The sequence below is a fragment of the Diabrotica virgifera genome, chromosome 8 (assembly GCF_917563875.1).
Source record: "Diabrotica virgifera virgifera chromosome 8, PGI_DIABVI_V3a".
In the NCBI taxonomy this organism is placed as follows: Eukaryota; Metazoa; Arthropoda; class Insecta; order Coleoptera; family Chrysomelidae; genus Diabrotica; species Diabrotica virgifera.
In genome coordinates, this window is record NC_065450.1 from 114,913,330 (window position 1) to 114,937,602 (window position 24,273).

General features: G+C 31.1%; 2 protein-coding genes across 3 annotated transcripts in view; one reads left to right on the forward strand and one right to left on the reverse strand.

The window, feature by feature from the left end:
* The window catches only part of LOC126889889 (uncharacterized), a 232,416-nt gene that overhangs the window by 165,467 nt on the left and 42,676 nt on the right, over positions 1-24,273 (forward strand). The window lies entirely within an intron of this gene.
* On the reverse strand, positions 4-23,306 carry LOC126889892 (uncharacterized). The gene is made up of 2 exons (XM_050658601.1): positions 23,108-23,306; positions 4-8,613 (listed from the first exon to the last, which is right to left on the reverse strand). Exons 1-2 carry the CDS (start codon positions 23,244-23,246, stop codon positions 8,066-8,068), a joined length of 687 nt encoding a protein of 228 aa, XP_050514558.1. The 5' UTR covers positions 23,247-23,306; the 3' UTR covers positions 4-8,065.

A 24,273-nucleotide genomic window follows, 5' to 3' on the forward strand; every position in this document is an offset into this window, starting at 1 on the left:
AAATTTCAAATATAAAAAATACTTTATTTTGTACAAAAATTAACAATTCGTGTCTGTTTTAAAAACAGAATATACTTCACTCTGTATGTGAACAAAAATAAAAATAATACTTTATAATAAATTGTATATTTAAAAATGGACGGAAGGCTATGTTTTAGAATGTCCACAAAATACAAAAATTACATCTTACAAATACTTCCCCAAAATATAATACAAATCTTTATCGTACATATAAAAGTAAACCTACGTGTAAAATACAAGTATAGAGATTCCTTTTAGAGATTCGTTTAAAGCGTCTAATAATAATTGTCTTCCAAATAGTACAATAATAAACTTTATTATAGTCATATCTTTCATAGAAACTTTCAATTGTTCATGGTTGTTGCTAAAATGTAACCATTTTTTTTTATTTTAAAACATACCGATCACAACGTCTAAAGGCACTGTATTAGGAATTTTCAATACAGCAATCGATAATTCAATTGAATATTGAGTATGTTTACAAATTGTTTACTTCAATAAACTTTCAATTCTGATAAACGCTACATGGTTTATCTTCAACCTCAATATCTCATACAATATTAATGTTCCATTTGAACGTGCTACTATCAGGACTATCAGTCCAGTGCACAGTATCAAAGAATCCAAAATTTACTGTAGTTTTATTTAATGTGACTTTTACTATTTCCTTAATTACTATGTTGAGTAAATGGCAAATATTACAGCAAAATTCTATTGGAAATATAAAATTGTACTATTTGGAGTAAGTAACAAATAACAATTTTTGTAAATACATTTGTTCATTATGTAGCTGCACAATTAGAGTTTCTATAATATAATAGTTATATCTAAAGAATTTATCGAGTCTCAAGTTGAAAAAACAGTTTTTTTATATTTTTAGCTGTACTACTGTATTACAAGAAATGGTTCAGGTTTAAATAGTTCATAAGTAAGGGCGTACATATACATATTCATAATATTTAACCACTACGATTTGATTACCAAACTCTTTTTTATCAAATGCATATTTTGCAAATTATTACGTTAAAAACTATTGCTGGCTATTCGAATAAAAAGTTTACACTGTACTTAATTATATTTAGAATGCACTTTAAATAATCAATAGATAATAAATGACCTTTTCTGATCTGACTAAAATCCAAAATATGGCGAAATCCTTATATCCCATTGCACTAAACTAACATATAAAACAGGAAACCTTTAACTAACAGATATCATTGTAGTTTTGCAATGTTTTCTTCTTGGTACTAAATTGGTATATATTATTCACATCTACACTATATATTATTCAGATAAATGTATTTTCGACGATGCTCTGTAAGATTTAGAAGTTACTCATAACGATGTTTTCTTATAAAACTAGTAATAAATAACATTTACAAAAAATATCCATCCGTACACAAGAGTTACATCTATCAAATCATAGTGGCTAAGGACTAGAAAAATTTACCAAATTCGCACTTTGAAATATAGGTATGTTATTAATAATACACTCTTGTATTCAAATGATAAAAAAGTGTTATTTAATAAATAAAAAAGTGATAAGTGTTAAAAACTTAAAAGTGATAATTAATCTGCATCTCAACTGTTATTTTTACAGTTTTGTCAGTTATTTATAATAGTTATGGCTAGTACTGTGTCATCACATAAAATGCATTATTGTGAAAAACACTACTGGTTCAATAGTTCTTAGAAATTGTATTATCAGCTGTCATATTTTTGAAATTAATATGTGGACATTTTTAAACATTTATGTTGTGTCCCAAATTGTATATAATATGTACTTAAAATAGATAGAGATTCACTGACAATATTTAAATTGAAAAATTTATACGATTTTGACCAACTAAATAAAAATCTCTAAAACATAATTAAAACTAATTGAATAAACATGTGCTATTCATACGCAATATTGAGTATAGGCTTCTCCTCTACTTATGTGTTGTGTATCACTAAGTGTACACAAATATAGGAAACAAACAGTTTATCTCCGATTGTGAAGCTAGGACAAAAATAATCCCGGACAAAAAATCCTCACAAATTATCACTGGATCAAATCCACGGACAAAAAATCCCCACAAAAAATTCCGGACAAAAATTACGTTTTTTTTAAAGCCGGATCTCGAATAGTAATGCCCATAAATTTGTTCCCAAAAGCACCAAAAAATTCAAAATATTCGAAAAACTTTGTATAACTTTTCTCGCAATGCGTGGTTCTGGGATTGGCATTGAAATTAGTGGAAATTTCAATTGTTTTGATACATCAAAATCTTATACAGATATGTCTGCTCTCTCATGTTGCTTGCACAGGAGCACAGGACCGACAAACATGGAAGGCAATAGTAAACGCGACAATGACTCGGAAAGAATTGTAACACCATTGATGATGATGATGACTAAATATTTTTGACGTTAAATTCACAATACGGAACAGGTTTTTTTGCATTACAATTAAGATTTTCGTTTTCAAGACCAGCAGTTATCATCACGAATAGGCAATGTTTTGAACAGAGTTATTCAAAGCAGAGTGAGCAAAAGACTTAAGGGAATAATTACAACATGATTCCCACAGCCTTAGCTCATTCCCCATATCTTCCACGATTTTTGAAAAAACTCACACACTTGTCATGTAAAATGTAAAGTTTTCGGCATGGAGTTGGAATTGGAATTCGACATTTGGTAATCGAAATTACAATTCATGCTTAATCTTAATTGCTTATCATTATTTTCATGCCGAAAAGCGGTTTCATGGCGATTGCTATAATGTGCTATTGGGACGGTGCAAGTTCGGAAAAGCGACACCTGGTTTCTTCGCTCTGCACTTTCGATTCGCACTTTTCATTATATTGGCCAATTATATGGTCCTGGTTACTGGATAATTGTCAAGGCCATAGTCCAAAAAAAATAATAAGAAGAAAAAATAAGATTTAGGTTATGTTATTAAAACGTAAACAATTGTATGTAGTAAATAAAATTAGTTATTAAAATGCAGTACTGCAAGCAAAATACAATTAATTAAATTTACCTTTATATAATAATTGCATATCATATCATTATTGTGAAGCAATATATAATTATTCTTCTTAAATGACAATAAGTATGAAATGTACAGTTGGTTCCAAAAAAAACTGATACGACTCTTAAAGCTTATTTTATAGAAAATTGAGCAGTGTATTTTGAAGGATAAATACTTATTATTTACATACTGTCAATGTCACTGCCAAATCTTAAAATTTGTCAGATAACTTATTCTGTTCAACCTCAAAATATGGCTCTACATGCTGGCAAAGAACTAAAATCAAGAATTGTAACGAAATTAGAAGATGGTTGGTGACTATCTGCCGTAGCGAACCATTTTAACGTAAGCAGAACAACCGTTTTTAATACTAATAAAAGATGGAGAGAAGAAGAAACTCTCGAAAGAAAGCAAGGTTTGGGAAGAGCTCTCTGAAGAAGACAATTTCATAGTTCCTTTCACGCAGATGCACCGAAGACTACAAGCTGTTATCACTGCTGATAGAGATATTACAAAATATTAATTTTATTTTTACATACCTAAATTTAGTATAGTTTTGGTCTTCCAGACACTCCTTTCTTTCGAGAGTTTCTTGTTCCCTCCATTTTTTATTAATAGAAAAACTGTGGTTCTGCTTATGTTAAAATGTTTTGTTGCCTCTGATAGTGCCCAGTTATCTTTTAATTTGGTTACAATTCTTGCTTTAATATATTGTTGAGTTAAGTCGTTTGTTTTATTCTTTAATAATAATAAAAATGATAACAACAACCCTATTTTATGTAAAAACTATCATTTATATTCTCTTTATAAAATGCAGAAATTCAAAATAATATAAAATTTAGACCTTAATAATTATTACAATTTATTAACATAAATATGTAATCAGTTGTTTGTTTATTTATTTTAACTGACTTTGACAGTCTGTGATAATAAATATAATATAATGTCAGACCAATCAAATACACTGCTCAAAATAATCAAATCTTACTAAGAGTCGTATCAGTTTTTTTAGGAACCAGCTGTACGTCAATTTGACAATTTCAATTGACAATATGAATTATTTAAGAAAGTTGCAATATTTCTCCGCTATTCGCGCACGATCGTTTCGCGTATCCCTTCAGAGTACTTGCACACCGCGAATAACTCTCATGCACTGAGGCTGAAAAACATTTGAGTCGATTGCATTCACGGGAAAACTTTTAGAGAACTATTCGACAGCAAATATTTCTTAGAGATTTTTTGTGGGGATATTTTGTCCAAAAAAATTTGTGGGAATTTTTTGTCCAGGGATAATTTGTGGGGATTTTTTGTCCGGGAATTATTTGTCCGAACCCCATTATGATCGGTAACTTATAGCCTCATACTACCACTGCTACATTCCTCTTCACATGTAGTTGCGACCATTACATATGTCAAATCTGTTAGGTTTACATATAAAAAATATAAAAACTTGAGACGTATATTAGATAAGTGTGATAGTCTTGATTTGAACAAACATTGCCGATATTCACTAAAATAAATCTGTGGATCTAGCAATCAAAAACCTGGATGTACAGTTGGAAATCAGCTTGCTGACTGTTATTATCTTTACTTTATTTTGCATGTATATCTCGTAATTGTAAATATATGTTAAAAAATATGACAAATACATGAAAACAGAACCATTCAGACTATTTGTACAGTAATATGAGCTAGTAAATAAAAATATTTGACAGCATAAAGATATCTCATGAAAATAAGTAGGAATTTTATTAAATAAACAGTTCTGATGGCTTAACTACAAGCACTGCAAAAACATACTAAATTATGGTTTTTTCAACCTATGAAACTTTTGTATTGTTTTTAAGTATGCACTTTAATATCAATTAAATTAAGGAATTAAATCGAACATAGTTAAAATTAAAAATAATGAATTGCAAATTAACAATTTTGTTCTTAAAAATTGGGAATTTTGTTAGTAATTCTAAGTAATTAATTTTTTAACGGTATAACTCTTTTTAACTAACTAACCAGTCATTCAATATGGAATAAATGACAAGCTTCATTTTTTAATCAGTGCATTCCCACCTATTGCGTTTATAAAAAATAAATACAGGGTGTTTCCAAAGTAATCTGAAATATTTTTGTAGGAAAATCGTCATTTAATTTTAAGAAATATAAGTTCTATAAGCATGCATTCTAAGTTTTGTCTTTATTGATATACAGGGAATTAAAAGTTTAAAATCGAAATTAAAAATTTATTATTAAGAAATCATAACACATGGATATTTTTTTCAAAATTGGTGAACACTATGTTATTTATAGCAATAAAAATTTGACATTGAGAAAGTAATTTTGAACAATTCAAACAATGGTGCACTATTACAGTTAGTGGCAACATTGCCTCTGTATTTTTAAGCCACTGGCTAAAGAACACGCTATTTCTTTATATTCAAAATGATCTGTTCATTTTTTGATAAAATAGTAATAACTGTTTATAAAGTTAAAATGGATAGTGTTGGTGATATTTGCTAAACAAAAGACTGCGACTATGTAACATTTTTATAATTCATGTGGCAGGTATGTTTTAAATGTTTAATAGTTCATATATTTGGTAGAATCTTGGTTGATTCAATAATACGGTGTTAAACTTGTTCTTAAATTAATTTTATCAGGTCATTTTTTATTAAATATTTAATATTGACAATTCCAGTCTTTATTATTCGTTGTTTTCCAGCATCGTTTCTCATAATTAATCTAGTATCTCTACCTAGAATATATAATTCAGTTAAGTTTCTGGTTTTTGATTTTTTTAATTATTGCAAAAGTATAATGATGTAGCGATGATTAAGGAATTATTGCTGATACGAGCTGCCATTCTATTTTTTAAGCTTCCTTGTAGACCATTCACAACGATCAATGAAAAATTTTTTTTGATAAAACGGATTAGTAACTAATATATTATAACACTGTACTGTTTAATCAATGGAGATTCTCTCAGATACATGAAATGTTGTTTTTGCATGTGTCTTCAACATTCGAGTGTAGAAATATTAAGTAGTTACAAATTATTGTTTAGAAGCAAATATCTACTATAAGAAGGATTTTATATTGGCCTGATAAAATGTTACTTTTTTAAATAATATAAACAAGAACTTAAAAAATATTGTTGTTGTGTTATGTTGAAAAACAAAAAGATACCAATAAATCTAAAGAAATGGGTATTCTGAATAGTTGTATTCTACCGATTGTGACCTATGAAATTGAGACTATTACACTTACAGAGGGCCATCAAACAGGCTATGTTAGGAGTTTCTCTGAGACAACATTTACGAAATGAGTACTTGTGAAGCAGGACGAAGGTAGAAGACGTAAATAGAAGATGTAATTGGAAGAATTGCTCAATTGAAATCGAACTGGGTATGACAGGTGGCAAGGCAAAACAACGAAAGATGGATGAGAAACATTGTACATTGGAGATCACAGTCGTAGTAGAGGAAGACTCACAAAAACAGTGGCTAGTCGACATCAAAGCAAAAGTGAGAAGAAACTGGCACTAAATAGCACAAAACAGAAAAGAGTAGAGAACTCTTCATGGGGGAGGCTTTTGTCCAGGAGTGGATGTAAACAGACTGAAGAAGATTTGGCAATGCGCTACTGATTAAATAGTTCAAAAATTAAATAAAATAAAAAAGAGATTATAGAGTTTTGAATCCATAACAAATTTTTAATTTATATTTTAAACTTTTACCATCTGTATATCAATAACATCAAAATATATCACACATGTCATGTGTATATGCTTCTTTTCATGAGCATTTTTCAGTGCGTCACAAATGATAGAAAAAAAGGTAAGTCCGTGATAATATACATTTTAGTGACATGACATTTTAGTTAAATCTGACAGTTGTCAAATTTTATTTGCAATTTGGCATAAAAACAAATCAATTTTGTTTATTGCATTTAAAAAATGGTATTTTCTTTGATTTGTATAGTCTTTTAAATTATTCAGATTATATTCGTAGATATATTATATAATTCGCAAATGATTTTATTTTCGATTATAGCGACATGTATTGACAACTTGAATAAATGTTATAAATGTCACCGACGAAATATAATCACCGACGTGCGTTTTTTTCTGTCAAATACAATTTAATGCGTTAGAAAGAAATCGAAAAACTGTGACGCACTGAAAGATCCTCATGAGAAAAAGCATAGCTACTTTTATTCTTAAATGATAAATGGCTCACAAAAATATTTCATATTATTTGTATGTTTATATACTAAGTTTTACTTAAAAGTAATAAGAATAACATTACTAATGATTTTTATGTAGATGTGTTAATTTTGTGTCGTTTAATATAATTTAAACTAAATTAATTTAAAACTTAAATGCAGTTGACAAGATGAGGTGTTGGGAAAGTGGAGCTTACTTGAAGCTACTGGAGAAAGCTTTTCAAGCTCTCAATAATAAGATAGTTTAATAATGTATTAGTTTGTTAAGAATAAATATCAATTTTTGTAAAGATTTGATTATATTATAGCAAAATATTAATTTTTCAATAAAAATTAAAATTCAATATCAAAATAAAACAATGTCACAATCCTATATGTATTATTTGTTAAGAACAACTTTCAGGAAAAATACATTTTTAATATTTGCTATAGTACAATTAGTGCTATACAAAAAGAATAAAAAAATTAAATCTTTGAACTTATTAAATTTTTTTTTGAAATCTACTTAACTTCCACCTCCTTTTATAACACCATGCTGTAGTAATCTTTTATAACTTTTGTACATCATGCAGACAAAAGTAATTAGTAAGTAATTAATTATTCCATTTAATAATGTATACATTACACAATTATCCAATAATGCATATTATATAAAGAAAGAAATTTAAAATATTGATTTAGCAAATTGAAAACAAAAATGCTAGACCATAATTTAAATAAGATATATTATTATGCAACCATTTTTCGTGTAACTATAAAGAAGCTTGAAATTATACCTAATAAGAAAGTTGCTAATCTTTTTAATATTATTTAAATATCAGTATGATGTGGAGCAGACGGTTTCTGATGAGGTTCCATTGTGTATTGAGCTGGCGGATTATGTTCTGTTCTACCACCAAATCTCCTATATCTGGCTCTTTTACCTTCTACTAAAAATAAGGCACCTGCTGGAATTAACAAAAGTGATCCAACACAAGCAAAAGCAAAGGACCAACTTAAGTCATTGTGCTGCCAGTGAGGCATCCAGTCTCTATTGTCCCCATTTGCCCCAAAAATACAAACGGAGATAAAACCAAAAATTCCACCTAAGGCAAGTATGGAACCATTACTGAGTAAGAGAAGCAAGTATTTGTCATGATCTCTGCTGCAAAAACAGTACATCCATGTTAAGAAGGCACCTACCAACACTAGAGTCTGACAAAGGGTGAAAAAGAATTGTGTTGCTATAAAGAATCCTGGTAAGAGGAAATCAAATATTATGTAATATTCTTCTTCAAACACCCACCAGCATCCTGTAAATCGATAGTCATATTGATGTCTGAAATCTTCAAAGTTTCTGAAGCAAACTTCCCAAAGCCCTAAAAAGAAAATATATAAGGTTAACAGCATAAAAGACTTAGTCTTATGACTTTCTTTCAGTTTTATTTTATTTTGGTTGTTGAGTTCTCAAATCTTATATAGGTAATAATATACTTAAAATTTTAGCATAATATACAGTCACTGTAAAAGTCTGAATAAACCTTGAAATTATTTTATGGAAAATAAGTAAGAGGAAAGTGAAAGTCCTTTCCAAAGCATGATGTATTCAATTTGTTTATAAACTGAAGTGCATAGAGATCGACCCACTTAAAAATTTGGTCATTTTTGATGTCTCGAATTTCCTAAACCTGTTGTCTGATTTAAGTGACTTTTTTAATATGTTATAGCCTTATTCTTTAACAATATCGCTGTAATAATACTGTTGCTACACAAGTAAATTTTCACTGTATACCAGGTGTACGAATCAAATTGTGTCTTTTTTCTCAAAGTTCGCATCACCCTGTGGAATATTCTAGCATTTATAAAATGCTGAAATTAAAACCCAACTATAGCATCACATTTTGTCAACATTCTGTTTTTGATTTATTCGCTTATGTTGGACCATAAAAAAGTTAGGTATAGACGGTGCGGGAATCGGTTAGAAAATTTACACTGAATATAACAAAATTCAGTTTGGCAACATTGTGTGAATGTTGGTATTAACATATCCCGTCTAGGATAAACAGAACTGTAATTTAGTCCAGACAAATTACCAACAAAAATGAGATGTTTTAATCAAATAATGTTTCAAATATGATGTGCAAAATAATTTTGAATTAGGTTCCACTAATGAACTTATTTATTTATTTTATGAGAAAACCCCATTAACAAATTACAATTAACAAAATAAATAACAATATGTAAACAGATTGAAAATAAACTTAATTCTAAATTAAAAATTTAAAATAAATTATTTCCATTATACATTATCATAATACACCCTTAAATAGAGACTAGGTTACATCACGTCATATTGCAATCTAAAAATTTATGCTCCTTAACTGACTTTTAAAATAATATAAACTAATACCAAAGACCTCTAGATGATACTGATTTATAATTCTTGCATATCTATCTAAAGGAGAGTAGTAACCATAGTTTGTTCGGTGAAATGGTACAAAAAATGAGATAGAACGATTTCTCCTATTTCTTGAGGGAATCCCAATGTGTAATTGATTCAATAGATCTGTACAATATATTGTACAATTTACTAATTTGTACAGAAATATTAATCCAGCACAAATCCTGCGATCTACCAGGGATTGTAACTTAAGTTGCTTTTCAATTTCACTATACTCATGATCTACTATAATCAACTTAAGTTTATAAGAGCACACCCGCAAGAATTTATGCTGAATGCTTTCAATTGTTGCAATGTGCACTGCATGATATGGAGACCATATCACCGAAGCATACTCTAATCTAGACCTAATTAATGAACAATAAAGAATTTTGAATGTATTTACAGAAAAAGTTTTACAACTCCTAACTATAAAACCTAGCATTTTTGATGATTTCACTGTAATTGTATTAATGTGTTCCACAAAAGTTAAGTTTTCATTAAATATAACCCCTAAATCCTTAATTTTAGAAACATAATTCAGTGTTATCCCTTGTAATGAATATGAAGTATTCAATTTTCTAATTCCTTTAAAGAAGCTTATGTGACAACATTTAGAAATGTTTAACCTTAGCTTATTTATCCTACACCATTGATCTAATCTATCAACATCTTCCTGCAGAAGTTTTTGATCCTCCAAACTGCCAATTACTCTAAAAAATTTCAAATCATCTGCAAAACCCAGGGCTTCACAGTTCTTAAAACATTCAAAAATACTATTTACAAATAAAACAAAGAAAATCGGAGAACAGTGTCCTCCTTGGGGAACTCCTGAGGTAACATTTATAGAATCTGATTGATACAAACCTATTTTAACTCTTTGCTGACGGTCAGACAAAAAGCTCTTAATCCATTTTAGAGTGTCTATTCTAAACCCAACATTATAAAGCCTATTGAGTAATGTGTGGTGATCTACTTAGTCAAAGCTTGCTTTGACCAACTTGCTTTGTTTGTCCTTAAAAGTAGAAAAAACATTCAATTTATCTGGCATAATCTTTATTGTCCAATTATTTTAACTGTACTAATATCCGTTGACTAATTAAAAATGATTAATGGGATGTTAAAACATTGTATCTTTGACGGCTTCTGAAATTTCTTAAACATATCGAATTTCAAACCAAACATGATAAAATGCGCATTCCGACCAGGGTGTCAAACTTTAAGGGGTAATTCTGCATGAAAAAATAAGGTATTTATTTGGTGTTGACTCACTCATCCCACGGGTCTGACAACTGTGTATATGATTTCTGCCTTACTTTTTTATCAATTTAAAATTTACAAATAAGTGCGCTCAGCATTTTTTTTTGTGTTTAACTCATTTAAAAATGTGATATTTTCACACAATTTCAAAATATGGACGCCATGACAGTTGCGCATTTGGTCTAAATTTGGTTTAAACAAGGGTTGAGCGCATTTGATTCTGCAATGTTGCCGTATTTAACAAAAATTATTTTAAAAAAATTCCTTATGGAAATGTGTTAGTTTAATTATAATTATTTGGGTGTTTGTCTACTAGGTGAAAGGCGACCATAAATTTAAGGTGAAATTTAGAAAAATAATTAGGGTTAGGTTTGATCAGGTTATGTTATAGTCACTAAATAATACATATTTGAATGGTACTAAGTCACTTCAATTTTCAGTTATTAACTTGTTTATATTAGCCACTTTACACGATGCAAGTAATTGCGCAATTAATTGCACAATTTCTTGCGCAAGAACTTGTGCAATAAGTTGCAACTAACTTTCTGCAATAAAGTGATTACACGGTGCAAACGACATGAAATAGACAGAAACTTTGACAAAATAGCATACATTTTAGGTTATGTTTGTTTTTACAAATTAAATGTAATTTTTTGAGTAGAATTATCAGATATTAGATGATGTTAGATTATAATTTGAGAAAATTATAATATTATGTATTAAGTATAACAAAATCAATTAATACCTAATCCAAGTATGTAATACATATTATTCATTTACAAAAGGAAACAAGTTGTAAGAAATAAAATAGTTTTTTTTAATCCCTATGTTGCATAATTAAAGTTATTCACCTGAATAATATTATCTGTGAAGCGTGAAATTGGTAAAAAGTTCCTCTAGTTTTGTTAATAAATTGTTTGGTTTGAAATTTAAGATGACAGAAGTTCAATGTCATCAAAATCTTTTATTTGTTGACAGCAGAAAAGTAAAAACAAACACTGTAGCCTTAAAAGTTACTAAAAATATAACCAAATTGCAGAAAAAATTGCATGAAAAATAGGACATGTTCTATTTAGCTGCAACTTATTCTTGCAGCAAGGAGTTGCAGCTTTTCTGTGCAATTCGCGTATGACACGATGCAATTTCTATTGCTGCAAGAAATTGTGCAATTAATTGCACAATTAGTTGCATGGTGTAAAGTGGCTATATTATTTTTGATTAGGTTAGGTTTGATCAGGTTATGTTTTAGTCATTTTAAAGGTAATTTGCCGCTTAAATTTTCAGTTATTAGCTTGTTTATATTATTTTCGATTACGCTAGGTTAGGTTTGGTCAGGTTATGTTTTGGTCACTAAAAATATTGAGAACTTAAGAATTAGGTATTTCAAATGATATAAATTATTATTTCACATTTTTTTATGTTATTATTTCAAATATAATTTTTTTTACACTTTCACTCCATAAAAAGCGATTCTAGATATGGCAACAATGTGAATGTATGTAAAATTGCATATCTTAATCGGTGAGTTTATATCAAATGTTTACCAAAAATAATGACAGTTTGCTTGATACTTGTATGTCCGCGAATGCTTCGTTTCCTGTATAGGGGGTGTTGAAATTGTTCTTACAAATTGACAATTTATTTATTGCTTTAAAAACGGTTGAGATATGCAAATGAAATTTGGTGGGTTTTAAGATGTAGTTATTGCACATTTTTTGACATACAATTAAGAATTTAATATTCATCATTTACTGTCTAGGGAGCGTTCAAGTATTACGTAACGCGATTTTTGAAGATTTTAACCCCCCCCCCCCACGTAACGGACTCTTATGGGAGTTTAATTATTGCGTAACGCAATTTTTGAAGGAATTTGACCCCCCCAACCTGCCTTATGTACTACTTGAACGGTCCCCTACTTCTGAAAGATCATTTTTGCTTTTGAATGCATTACCATAAATGAGCAGCTGAATAGCAGCTCTAATAACCTTTATTACCCCCATGCTTCGGAGAAGCAAGGAATATGTATTAATGTATCCATTGGGAGGACCTTTAAAGATACAGCAAGCATTTTTATGATACAGAACAACTTAACATAAGTATGATATGGTTTACTAAAAGATGAGATTTTTAATCTGTGTGAGTTATAAGGTGTGTTCTGTGTGTCAGTTATAAGGTGTTTACATGGATCAATTAAGTTATTTCACAGAATAGACATAGGAGATCGGCCAGGCTGGACTCAGACCTGGACGATCTACTATTGACCAGGTATTCAATGTAGAACAAATATTTCCTAAAGCCTGGGAGCATGACATAGATATCTACCAAATCTTTGTAGATTTATGACAAGCCTATGATAATATAAATAGAGATAAAATATATTAATTATGCATGAATTTCATATACCAAGGAAATTGGTAAAGTTAGTTCAATCTACCATGACACATAGAAGAGCAAGTACTATTTCAAAATCAATCGACAGATCCCTTCTAAATAACTAAGTTAACCTCAAAAGGTTAAAACTACCTGTTTCACACCAAAGGGTTAAAACAGGGAGATAGGCTGGCACTGACTCTAATATATGTATGGAATAAATGTTATACGTAAGAAAAATGTCAGTAAACCCAAAAAATTTACTGTTTAATAAGTCTAGGCAGATGGTAATGTACATAGATAATGTAAACTTGATGGGAAGAACCTCAAGACTCATCAAAGAACTTTATGTGGAGCTTGAAGAAAATGCGAAAGAAATAGTATTAGCCGTCAACATAGATAAAACTAAAGCTCTAATACAAGCAATACAAACAACAAAACTTGAAGAATTTGACAATAGATGTCGCTAATATTGAAGTAGTAACACAGCTCACATACCTGGGTATACAGATAATTGAGTACAGCAGCAGCGAGGTGGAAGGAATATGAAAGTCGGAATATGGAAGGTGAAATTAGTCGAGCCTAGATTAGCAGATATTCAAAGTGGGTTTGGGCCAGCACATAGCGTCCAGAACCATATCTTCACTCTACAGCAGATCTTCGAAAAAGCCATACTAAAAGATGAAACGGTATATTTGGGATTCCTAGATATGAAAAAAGCTTTTGACATGGTCAGCAGGGAGGGAATGTGGCAAAGCTTGACAAATAAGGAAGTGGATATGGAACTGATAACCACAATCCAGAGTTTGTATTGCAATACCATAAATCAGGTAAGAACAGGCAATCTTATTTCCAGCAAATTTACAAATAACGACGGTGTCAGACAAGGAGGGGTATTGAGCCCCCTACTGTTTATCTGTGTAATAGACGAAGTAATTAAAAAATGCTGGCCAAAACCAAAAAAATATACCATAGGATACAGAAATCTACAACAAATAAAAATCGAAGCCTGTGTATTTGCAGATGATATTGTTATTGTGGCAAGAACTGAAAGAGCTCTGGAGAACATAAGAATCTGGGAGGCAGAATTAAAAAATTACAATCTAATAATTAATATGGAAAAAAAAACAAAAGTAATGGCAATATCCAAGAAAGATGTTAAATATTAACTTAAATACAAACTTAAATATTGAAATCCAAGGCAAAAAAATAAAACAGATAGATACATTTAAATACCTTGGAATAATTTTAAATAAGAAGGGGACACAAGAAGACGAAATTGGAAATAGGATAAAAGCAGCCACAAGAACATATCATTCGCTGTATAAAAACTTCTTAAATAAAAAAGAAATAACTAGGAAAACCAAAATGATAATATTTAAAACAATTTACGTACCTATCACTACATATGGAGCAGAGAATTGGTTATTGAATGACAAACAAGAAAAGGGATTGCAAGCAGCGGAAATGAGGTATTTAAGAAAAGTTGTGGGAGCTAGGAGAATCAATAAAACGTAGCGAAGATATTAGAAGAGAATTAAAAGTAAAATCATTAAAGGAAAAAATTCATGAAAAGAAATTAAAATGGACTGGGCACTTATTTAGAATGAACGACGGCAGACAGGTTAAAATGGCATGGGAAGCGAGGCCGATAGGGAAAAACAGGAGAGGCCGACCAAGGAAAACGTGGAATACAAGTGTGATGGAAATATTGCAGAATAGAGGAAAAGCGTGTCAGGAAGCCAAAGAATTAGCTAGGGACTGAAAAAAGTGGCATAAGTTCGCAGAGAATAATGAGTAAAGAAGACACCTCAACACCTTACGGTATAAGAGGATCATCAATTATGTATGTATGTGTATAAGTCTAGGCAGATTGTAATGTACGTAGATGATGTAAACTTGATGGAAAGAACCTCAAGACTCATCAAAGAACTTTATGTGCAGCTTGAAGAAAATGTGAAAGAAATAGTGTAGCCGTCAACATAGATAAAACTAAAGCCCTAATACAAACAATACTAACAACAAAACTTGCAGAATTTGACAATGGATGTCACTAATATTGAAGTAGTAAAACAGCTCACATACCTGGGTATACAGATAATAGGGAACTTGCACATTTTTTTTTGTTACATAATAATGTTCAGTTTTGTTTAAAAATGAGATTTCCAAAATTTCATGCTTCAAAAACTCGTAATAACTTAGAAATACATATTTAAAGTCTTCTGCGGTATAAAATAGTTCATACGACCCGTGACGTCACATAGTTTTACATTAGTTATTATTATGGTTATATTTCGACTCTAACGTGTACGCAAATAAAAAAGTTAGGTACACGCGAATTAAAATTGATCAAGCCAGTGACTTCATTATTTAACGTGTGCAGTGACTGTATATTTTGGTACATGCTATTTTGATATGTTTAGTGTTTGTTTGATAGAAAAATACTTGTTAAGGGAAGGGAAGCAGAACTATTTAGATGTTTCAAACTTAATTGTAATAAATCAATGTATATGTAAAAGTATATATTTAGGTTAGCAAAATAAATATATGTATTTAGTTGATATGACACGTACAAAATATTGCTAAAATAAGTTTTATTCTTCTTCTTCTTAAGGTGCCGAGACCGCTTGTCGATCGTTGGCTCTCATGTTGCCCAGCATATTAACAATCATTGTCTTATTTACAGCCGCACGAAATAGTTCAGTGCTAGTTTTCCCAAACCATTGGCGTAGGTTTTTAAGCCAAGAAGTTGTACGGCGGCCCACAATTCTTTTTCCCATTATTTTACCTTGCATGACAAGGTGAAGTATGTCATATTTTTCTGGGTGACGCATTATATGACCAAAGTATTCCAATTTGCGCCTTTTAACCGTGTTCACTACTTCGCAACTTTTATTCAAACGTTGCAAAACCCTTTCGTTTGTGACTCTTTCTACCCAACTGATCTTCAGGATACGGCGGTAGACCCACATTTCAAATGCTTCTAGGTTTTTTAAAAGCGATTCTGTCAGTGTCCATGCTTCGACTCCGTAAAGTAGTACTGGGAATATATAACATCGGACCATTCTTATGCGAAGTTCCAAATTTAGATCATGACTGCACAGGATTTTCTTAAATTTCATAAGACTTGTTCTTGCTTTGGCAATTCTACTTTTTATTTCTGTACTAGGGTTCCAGCTTTCATTAATATTATAGTTTTATACGTAAGTTAATTATTATAATCAACTATTCTAAATGGGAAATAAGCCACAATTTAACTAAAAAAATGATTTTATTAACGTTTCGACGTCCAAATCGGATGTCTTTGTCACAATACAAAAATTAGTCAGATTAAATAAATTATTAGAAAAATTTTTTACTAAGCAACACCATTTTTGTTTAATTTAATAATATTTTGTATTTTGACAACGACGTCCGATTTAGATGTCGAAACGTTAATAAAATCATTTTTTGGTTAAATTGTGGCTTAGTTCCCATTTTTGATTACAAAAATGCCACAAGGATAATAGCTTCAGAACAAGTTAATTATTATTGTGAAAGCTTTAGGTCTTCTTTTTATTTTAATCTTTTACGGTAATACATACTATTTCATTTATAACTAAAAAAAATATATATTAATTTATAGTCTCTTATCTTTTTCGTACTGTTTTAAAATGTTCTTAAACTCATTAAAAGAACTAAATAATTGTCCACACTCCGTAGTTAATTTAAAAACAAACACTAAACAAATAAAAAATAAGAAATCACTGACACTCTAACTTTTTTATTTACATACACGGTAACGTATACCTAGACACAACCTTATATTTAGGTATATTCTTCTTCTCCTTCTTTAGTTTATTGGCCTCCACCTACTTGGGTATTTGGCAAGCTCATCGTCGTGGAATAAGTCAAAAATATTTATATTCTAATGACATTTATCGTATGTCATTGTAATAATATATACCAGTTTGTTAAAATTGTAGTTTTATACTGTTTTTGAAGGAAAGGAACGAAGGTTTACTATTGAAAATAAAACCATTTTGTAAAAGTACGAATTTTTCTATGAATAGTTCAAACGATCAAAAACACTGGTAACGTCACATAAATGTATTTTCTACTGACGTTTATAACGTCTAATTTAAAATTCTGTTTACTTTATTGGAACAATGTAAATGTAAAACCAAGTGACGTCACAAAGCGTTTTGGACCACCTGTTTTAATTTGAATTTTTAATCGTCTTTAGGGGCCAAACGAAAGACAAACAAAACTTTTTTATCTTTGATACATGTTTTAAATTATGTTGTGTGATTTATAACATTTTTTTCGAATTTAAAAATTTATGCAAGTTCCCTATTGAGTACAGCAGCAGCGAGGTGGAAGGAATATATATATAACAGCCCTACAGGCCTTAGAGGCCCTTGGCTTCGATAGTCTTGACTAATTTCTTCCACTTTTTGCAGTCCTGTACTTGTCCTCTCCAGTCTCTTGTACCCATTTCTTCTAGGTCAGTCCGGACGGCATCAAACCACTTCCTTCGTGGTCTCCCTCTTCTTTTCTTCCCTTGTTCTCCTGCTGATAAAACTCTTAGGACGTTTCTTTCTTGTGGCATTCGTAAAACATGGCCCAACCATCTAACTCTCTGTGCCTTGATTTTCTGAGTTATTTTAGGTTTCTTATACATCTCCATTAGCTCCTGGTTTGTTCTTCTGCGCCATTCCCATTATCCTCCTTTATACCACCAAAAACTTTTCTCAATATTTTCCTCTCCCAAATCTCTAGCTTCTTTTCTACTTTCTGGTTCATTGTCCAAGTTTCACATGCATACAGCACCGTTGGTCTCACTATTGCTTCATACGCTCGGATCTTGGCTGCCCTGGACACGTTTTTTGCCATCAACAGTGTGTTTAATGAACCTACTGCTTTGCTACCTTTTAACAACCGTTTATCTATCTCTCTCTCTCTCTTCGTCTCCTCTATTTGTAACTGTGACTCCAAGGTACTCAAATTCAGTTACCTTCTCAAATTTATAATCTTTGTCATTTGTCCTTAGAGTAATCCACTTATTTTCTTCAGCATTTTCTCCTCTCATTTCCATATACTTGGTTTTTCCTTGGTTTATAGTCAGGCCATATTTTTTTGCTTCTTCTTCAAATTGCTTGAACATTTTTTGAAGTTCTATTCTTGAACGTGTCAGAAACACCAAGTCATCTGCAAAACCTATACACTGTTGTCTTCTGTTAAGAATCGTGCCGCTTGTCTGGATATTGGCTCCTCTAATTATATTTTCTAGTACTAGATTGAATAAGTCTGTTGACAGGGGGTCCCCCTGTTTTAATCCTCTGTTGACGTTAAACTGATTTGAAAAACTGCCTTCTATCATGACTTTATTGACTGTGTTGGTTAACGTCATTTTAACTAATCGTATCAGTTTCTCTGATATTCCTAGTACTCTCATTGCTTCGTATAGCCTGTTTAGTGAGATTGAGTCGTAAGCCTGTTTAAAATCGATAAAGAGCATATGTAAGCGTAGATTTTGTTCATAACTATTGTTTTGTAATAACTTTAGCAAAAAAATTTAATCGGTTGTTCCTCTTTCCTGTCTGAAACCAGCCTGGTATTCTCCTATTATCTCTGATTCATAAGCTTTCAATCTAGTTCTTATAATTTTTGCTAATACCTTATACACCACTTCTAACAGTGTGATTCCTCTGTAATTTTCACATATGGTCTTATCACCTTTCTTGTGAATTGGGCAGATGAGTCCTGTGTTCCATTGCTCCGGCATTTTTTCGTTGTCCCATATTTTCTTTATAAGTCCAGCTATTTTTTGCTGCAGTATATTTCCTCTCACCTTTAATATCTCTGCTGGAACTCCGCTTTCTCCGGCACTTTTATTATTTTTTAGGTCCTTTATTACTGTTATTATCTCCCTTTCTGTCGGTGCTTGTGTTTGTTGTGGTTCCGCTTCTTGTATTTGTTGTTGTTCGACTTCTTGCCCTCGCTGTTGCATTTCTGTTTCTGTTTGGGCTTTATCGTTTAATAATTCTCCAAAGTATTCTGCCCATCTATTCAATTTTTCTGTCTGGTCTCCCAGCAACATACCATCTTTATTTCTGCAAAACATTGTGCATTTATTTTGAGTCCCTCGTGTTTTTTTTACTCCTTGATAAAAATTTTTAACTTCTTTTTGGACATAGTTTTCTTCTATTATTTCTAGTTGCTTTTCCAGTGATTTTCTCTTCTTTTGCCTGCATAATCGCTTAGCTTATCTTCTCTTTTCTTTATAATACTCGTTACTTTTTCTGTGTTGTTTCTAATATTTTCCATTTTTGCGTTGTTTCTCTGCTCTAGAATTCTTTTGCAGTCCTCATCAAACCATTGTTCTCTATTTTCTTTTTCTGCTTTCCCAATGCTAAGGTCTGCCGCTTCTATCACAGCTGCTTGTATTTGTTCCCATTCCTCTTCTAGGTTCCCGGTCGTGATTCTTTCCAATCTCTTGTTTATCTCTTCCTCTGTTCTTTTTGCTACCTCTTTATCTTGGAGTCGCTCTAATTGGTATTTTTTCCGTTGTGTTCTTTTTCTTGTTAGCTTGGGAATTTCTTGCTTAAGTTTGACTATTGTCAATATATGATCGCTATCCGCATCTGCTCCTCTGTAACTTCTACAATCAGTCACAGATTTGTTGTGTTTTCTTTCAATGAGGACATGGTCTATTTGGTTTCTCGTTTTTCCATCAGGAGAGATCCAGGTTATTTTGTGTATATCTTTATGATCAAATTGTGTGCTTACTATCTTAAGGTTATGTTCCATTGAAAGTTCTATTAGTTTTTTGCCATTGTCATTACTTTCTTTATGTAGGCTTTTACCTCCTGTTATATTGCATTATGTTATATGTGCATTAATTATGCTAATTTTTCTATACTTCCCGCAAAATCTTAAATAGCACAGTCTTTCTGATATTGCTTGGAAGTCAGTTACTACTCGTCTTATTCTGTCTGATACTATAAAACCAGTCCCCAGGTATCTATTTGGCCCGCCGCTTTTAAAGAGGGTACTTTTCCCAACTTTTACTATCTCACTTCCTAGTTGCTTGGTCTCTTGCAAGGCCATTATTTCGATTGCTGATTGCCCAGATCTACTGTACTGTATTGGTTTGGCAGTGCCGTCAAGGAATACTAGATTTCACCTCATGTTTCAACAACCTTTATGTAGAACTAATGTAAAGTTTAATAGTTTTAGTTCAAGGTCTGTAAGGACAGCCAATAACTTATCTCCGAACATTGATTTCAGTATAAGTCAAAGTCGCTTTGTGTGCTTTCTTAAGGATTTAACGCTTGGGGAAGAACACTAATTTATAAATTTATAAGTATATTTATGGGTAGCTAGGTGATTTAGTGTTAAGTGTCCAAATAATATTTGTCAATTTATTACCTGTGATAATGTCTGTGTAATGTTACCATTTTGTGATTGTAATTAAGTATATTTACATATTTTTATAATTTATTTTGAGGTTTAATGTATATTTTAGCTCTTAAATTATTCTGTAATAATGGGTAAGGCCCGTAAATAAATAAATAAATAAATAGATTCTATATTTCTCTCCTATTTTATCTAAATTTCTTAATGCTCCTTCATCGTAGGTCCCACTTACATTCCATGTGCCCACTTTCAGTACATTTTCAATTTGTTTATTTCCTTTCTTATCTTCTTTTCCTTTCTCCGAATTCGTCGTCCTTATTGTAGCCATGTCGTTACCATTTTTCTCATGTTGATTATTATTTTTTACTTTTTTGACCCCCCTGGTGCAGCTTCTCCTTTTTTTATTTCGTATAGCTGCTCCTTCTCTTCATCCCATCTCCATTCTCTACCGTCTACTATTAACTTTTTGTATCCAATTCTTGCCATTTTTCCTTTTTCTATTTCTTCTTTCGCCACCTTGCTTAATTGTTTCTGTATTTCTTTTTCTTTCATCGTTAGGTCACTGTTTATGTAAATGCGTTCGTTGTGGTTTTTTAACTTTCTCTTGTTTTTCAATATCTCCATTTTTTCAGTCATTGTTTCCGTTTCTATAACACAGAGATTCTCTCCAATTTTTGTGGCGTTCCTTAATTTCACTTTAACTTGCAGTTCTCTGACTAGGAAATTTTCCATTTCTTCTCTAATGTTTCTATCGTCGTTTGTGTCCATTTTCAATCCTGATATTATCAGGTTTTTCTTCTTACCGTATTTTTCTATGTATTCGATTCTTTCCTGTAGTTGCTTTACTTCTCTTTTCAAGTTCTGATTCTCTTGCCTCATTTCCATTAATTGCTTATTGTTTTCGGCTTGTTCCTTCCTGACCTGTTTTATTTCATTCATCATTTCTTCATTTTTCTCCATAAGTTCTTTCATCATTCTAATCATGACTGCATTTGTATCTTTGTCTGCTTCATTTTTATGTTGTGTTCTCTTTGCTTTTTTACTTTCAAAACTGTCATCGTTTCCTTCTGTTCTCTTCCGTTTAGTTTCTTCGTCTGTTTGTACCTCGCTTCCAGTTTCGCTTCTATGCTCACTCATTGTGTTTTTATTTAAAGACCTAATTCTGTATTTACTTATTACTATGTATTAATATTATTGTTATTTTATTTATTAATTATTTAATTTTTAAATTTTTATTTTACTTTTAAAATTATTTAAAAATTGTTTAATTATCGGTTATTTATTTATATCAACAATAATATTACGACTCTGTATTTTTCGATAGGTGCAAAAAACTTGAATTTATCTATTAGTCATTAACACTGCAGAAAGAAGCAACGGCTAGTCGCCCCAGCGGACCGTGACTTCTTATCAGTGCCAAAAAACTTAATGATAATTATTGTTTTACTGTTAGTAATTTAAAATATATTTTTATTAAAACTAGGTTAGGTTAATAATGGTTGGATCTTACTTTTAAAATTCTTGTTTAGTTTACACTCTAAATTACTTAATTCACTTATTTACACTTTATAAGACTTTGGTGATTTATCTGTTCGCAATACCTCAGTAATTTTGAAGCTAAATTGCGGAGCAGATTCAAATCGACCTCACTGTCTCTTTACCAGGACCGGACCTTATAGAGGAATATGGAAAGGGATAATTCTGGCTAATAAAGTATACTTCTAGTTTGGATACAAAGACACCCATATGGAAGTTAAGTTTAGAATATCATCATAAAAACGTGGATCATGACAGAAAAGACAATAAACGTTATTAATACTTTTGAAAGAAAGATACATATTAAGGAGGATATTGGGACCCATTTGTGACAATGGTATCTATATTATGGTGAACAAGATTTAACCACGAGTTGCGCTGGGCAGGTCACCTCAATGACAGATCACTTAGTAGAATGCTAAGCAGAACTATGGTGGTAGGTCGGCCAGTAGGAAGACCAATGAAGAGGAGGATAGATAAATTGAGAAAGGATGGGGATGCTAAAGAGATATTGAGGTTGGATAACTGGAAGAGAGCAGCCAAAGACAGAGATGCTTGGAGGCAGATGCTGGGAGCCAGGGCCCAACTTAAGCTGTAGCGCCATAGATTAATACTACTTAAAGGGTGGCTGGTTAAAAGGACAGATAACTTTTATTTTAGATTATTTTGCTTATTAAATTAGTCTTGTAGCATTGTATATTTGATGAAAATGTTAATATCCAAAATAAAACAATTGAGAACATGTCTGTATTTACAACACATCATGATTTGTAATAATCATCCAGACAGGTGTTTCTATTATTAGTCACTAATATTTCAACATAGGAGCCACTCCTACTAAAACACAATATAATATACAAACTTACCGATGCGTAGAAATTTGGGATCTTCAATTTTTCCATCATTTACTAGCCAGTAGGGTGTACAAAATGATATAACTACAAATATAGATGCAACTGTTGTTAAAGCAATTGCACAAATTCCTGTTTTTGATTTTATCGCCATTTTCCAGCAATGTTTTTGAGTCGAGTTTACTATTTTTCTACTTCTTCCTGACTAGAAACGTCAATAATCTTCTTTTTAGTGGCCCCTTACATCGCGGCAGTTAACCAAAGTATATCGACCTGGAGTATTATTTTGCAAAATATTCGTAATAAAATATAAAATAATAAAATGTATATTGTTTTACTATTATTCAATAATTATTGTAATAAAAATCATCCTTTTAAACATTTTTGTTACGTCGAACCCGCTTACCTAAAGAAGTTTTCACTTCAAAAATTTATTTCGCCGAAGCGATGACGGTCGCTAATTCAATACTTTTTAACCATCTAAAAAGTGCACAACGTCCCTAAAGAAATTTTCACTTCAAAAATTTATTTCGTCGAAGCGATGACGGTCGCTAATTTAATACTATTTCTCCAAGCAAAAAGTGCACAACGGCCCTCAAGAATAAGTTTTCACTTCAAAAATTTATTTCTTCGAAGCGATAACAATCGCGATGACGGTCGCCAGTTTACTACTTTTTTTCCATCCAAAAAGTGCACAACGTCCCTAAAGAAGTTTTCACTTCAATACATATACATACGTACATCTAAATAAATTTTGTACGTATCTATAATATAATGTGTATCTATACATAAATTGTATAGTAGTATTTAAATTTAAAATAAATGTAAAACCTATTTTTACATGACGGTCGCGATGACAGTAGCGAAATAAATCCTTTTCCCCCATCCTTCAATGCTTTTTCCCCTATCCAAAAATCGCACAACGTCCCTAAAGAAGTTTTCACTTCAAAAATTAAAAAATGTTTATAAACAAAAAACTTATTGCACATTAAACCCGAAAGTAAGCATTTTTTTGAATTTTTTATAGGTAATAAACAATAATAATATTTAAAGCATATTTCACAATACGAGTTTTTATGTAGTTATTATGTGTGCAAACGATGGGCTCCATCGGTCGAGTAAGTAGTTTTTACAATTCTTTATTGCCATTTTAAAATGGTTTTACATGTGCTTTGTCAATA

Excerpts from the sequence above, each read along its gene's own strand:
- LOC126889892 (XM_050658601.1), bottom strand. The coding sequence starts at position 23,246 with ATGGCGATAAAATCAAAAACAGGAATTTGTGCAATTGCTTTAACAACA. Across the intron at positions 8,614-23,107 it reads TCCCAAATTTCTACGCATCG|GGCTTTGGGAAGTTTGCTTC; the intron begins GTAAGTTTGTAT and ends TTTTCTTTTTAG.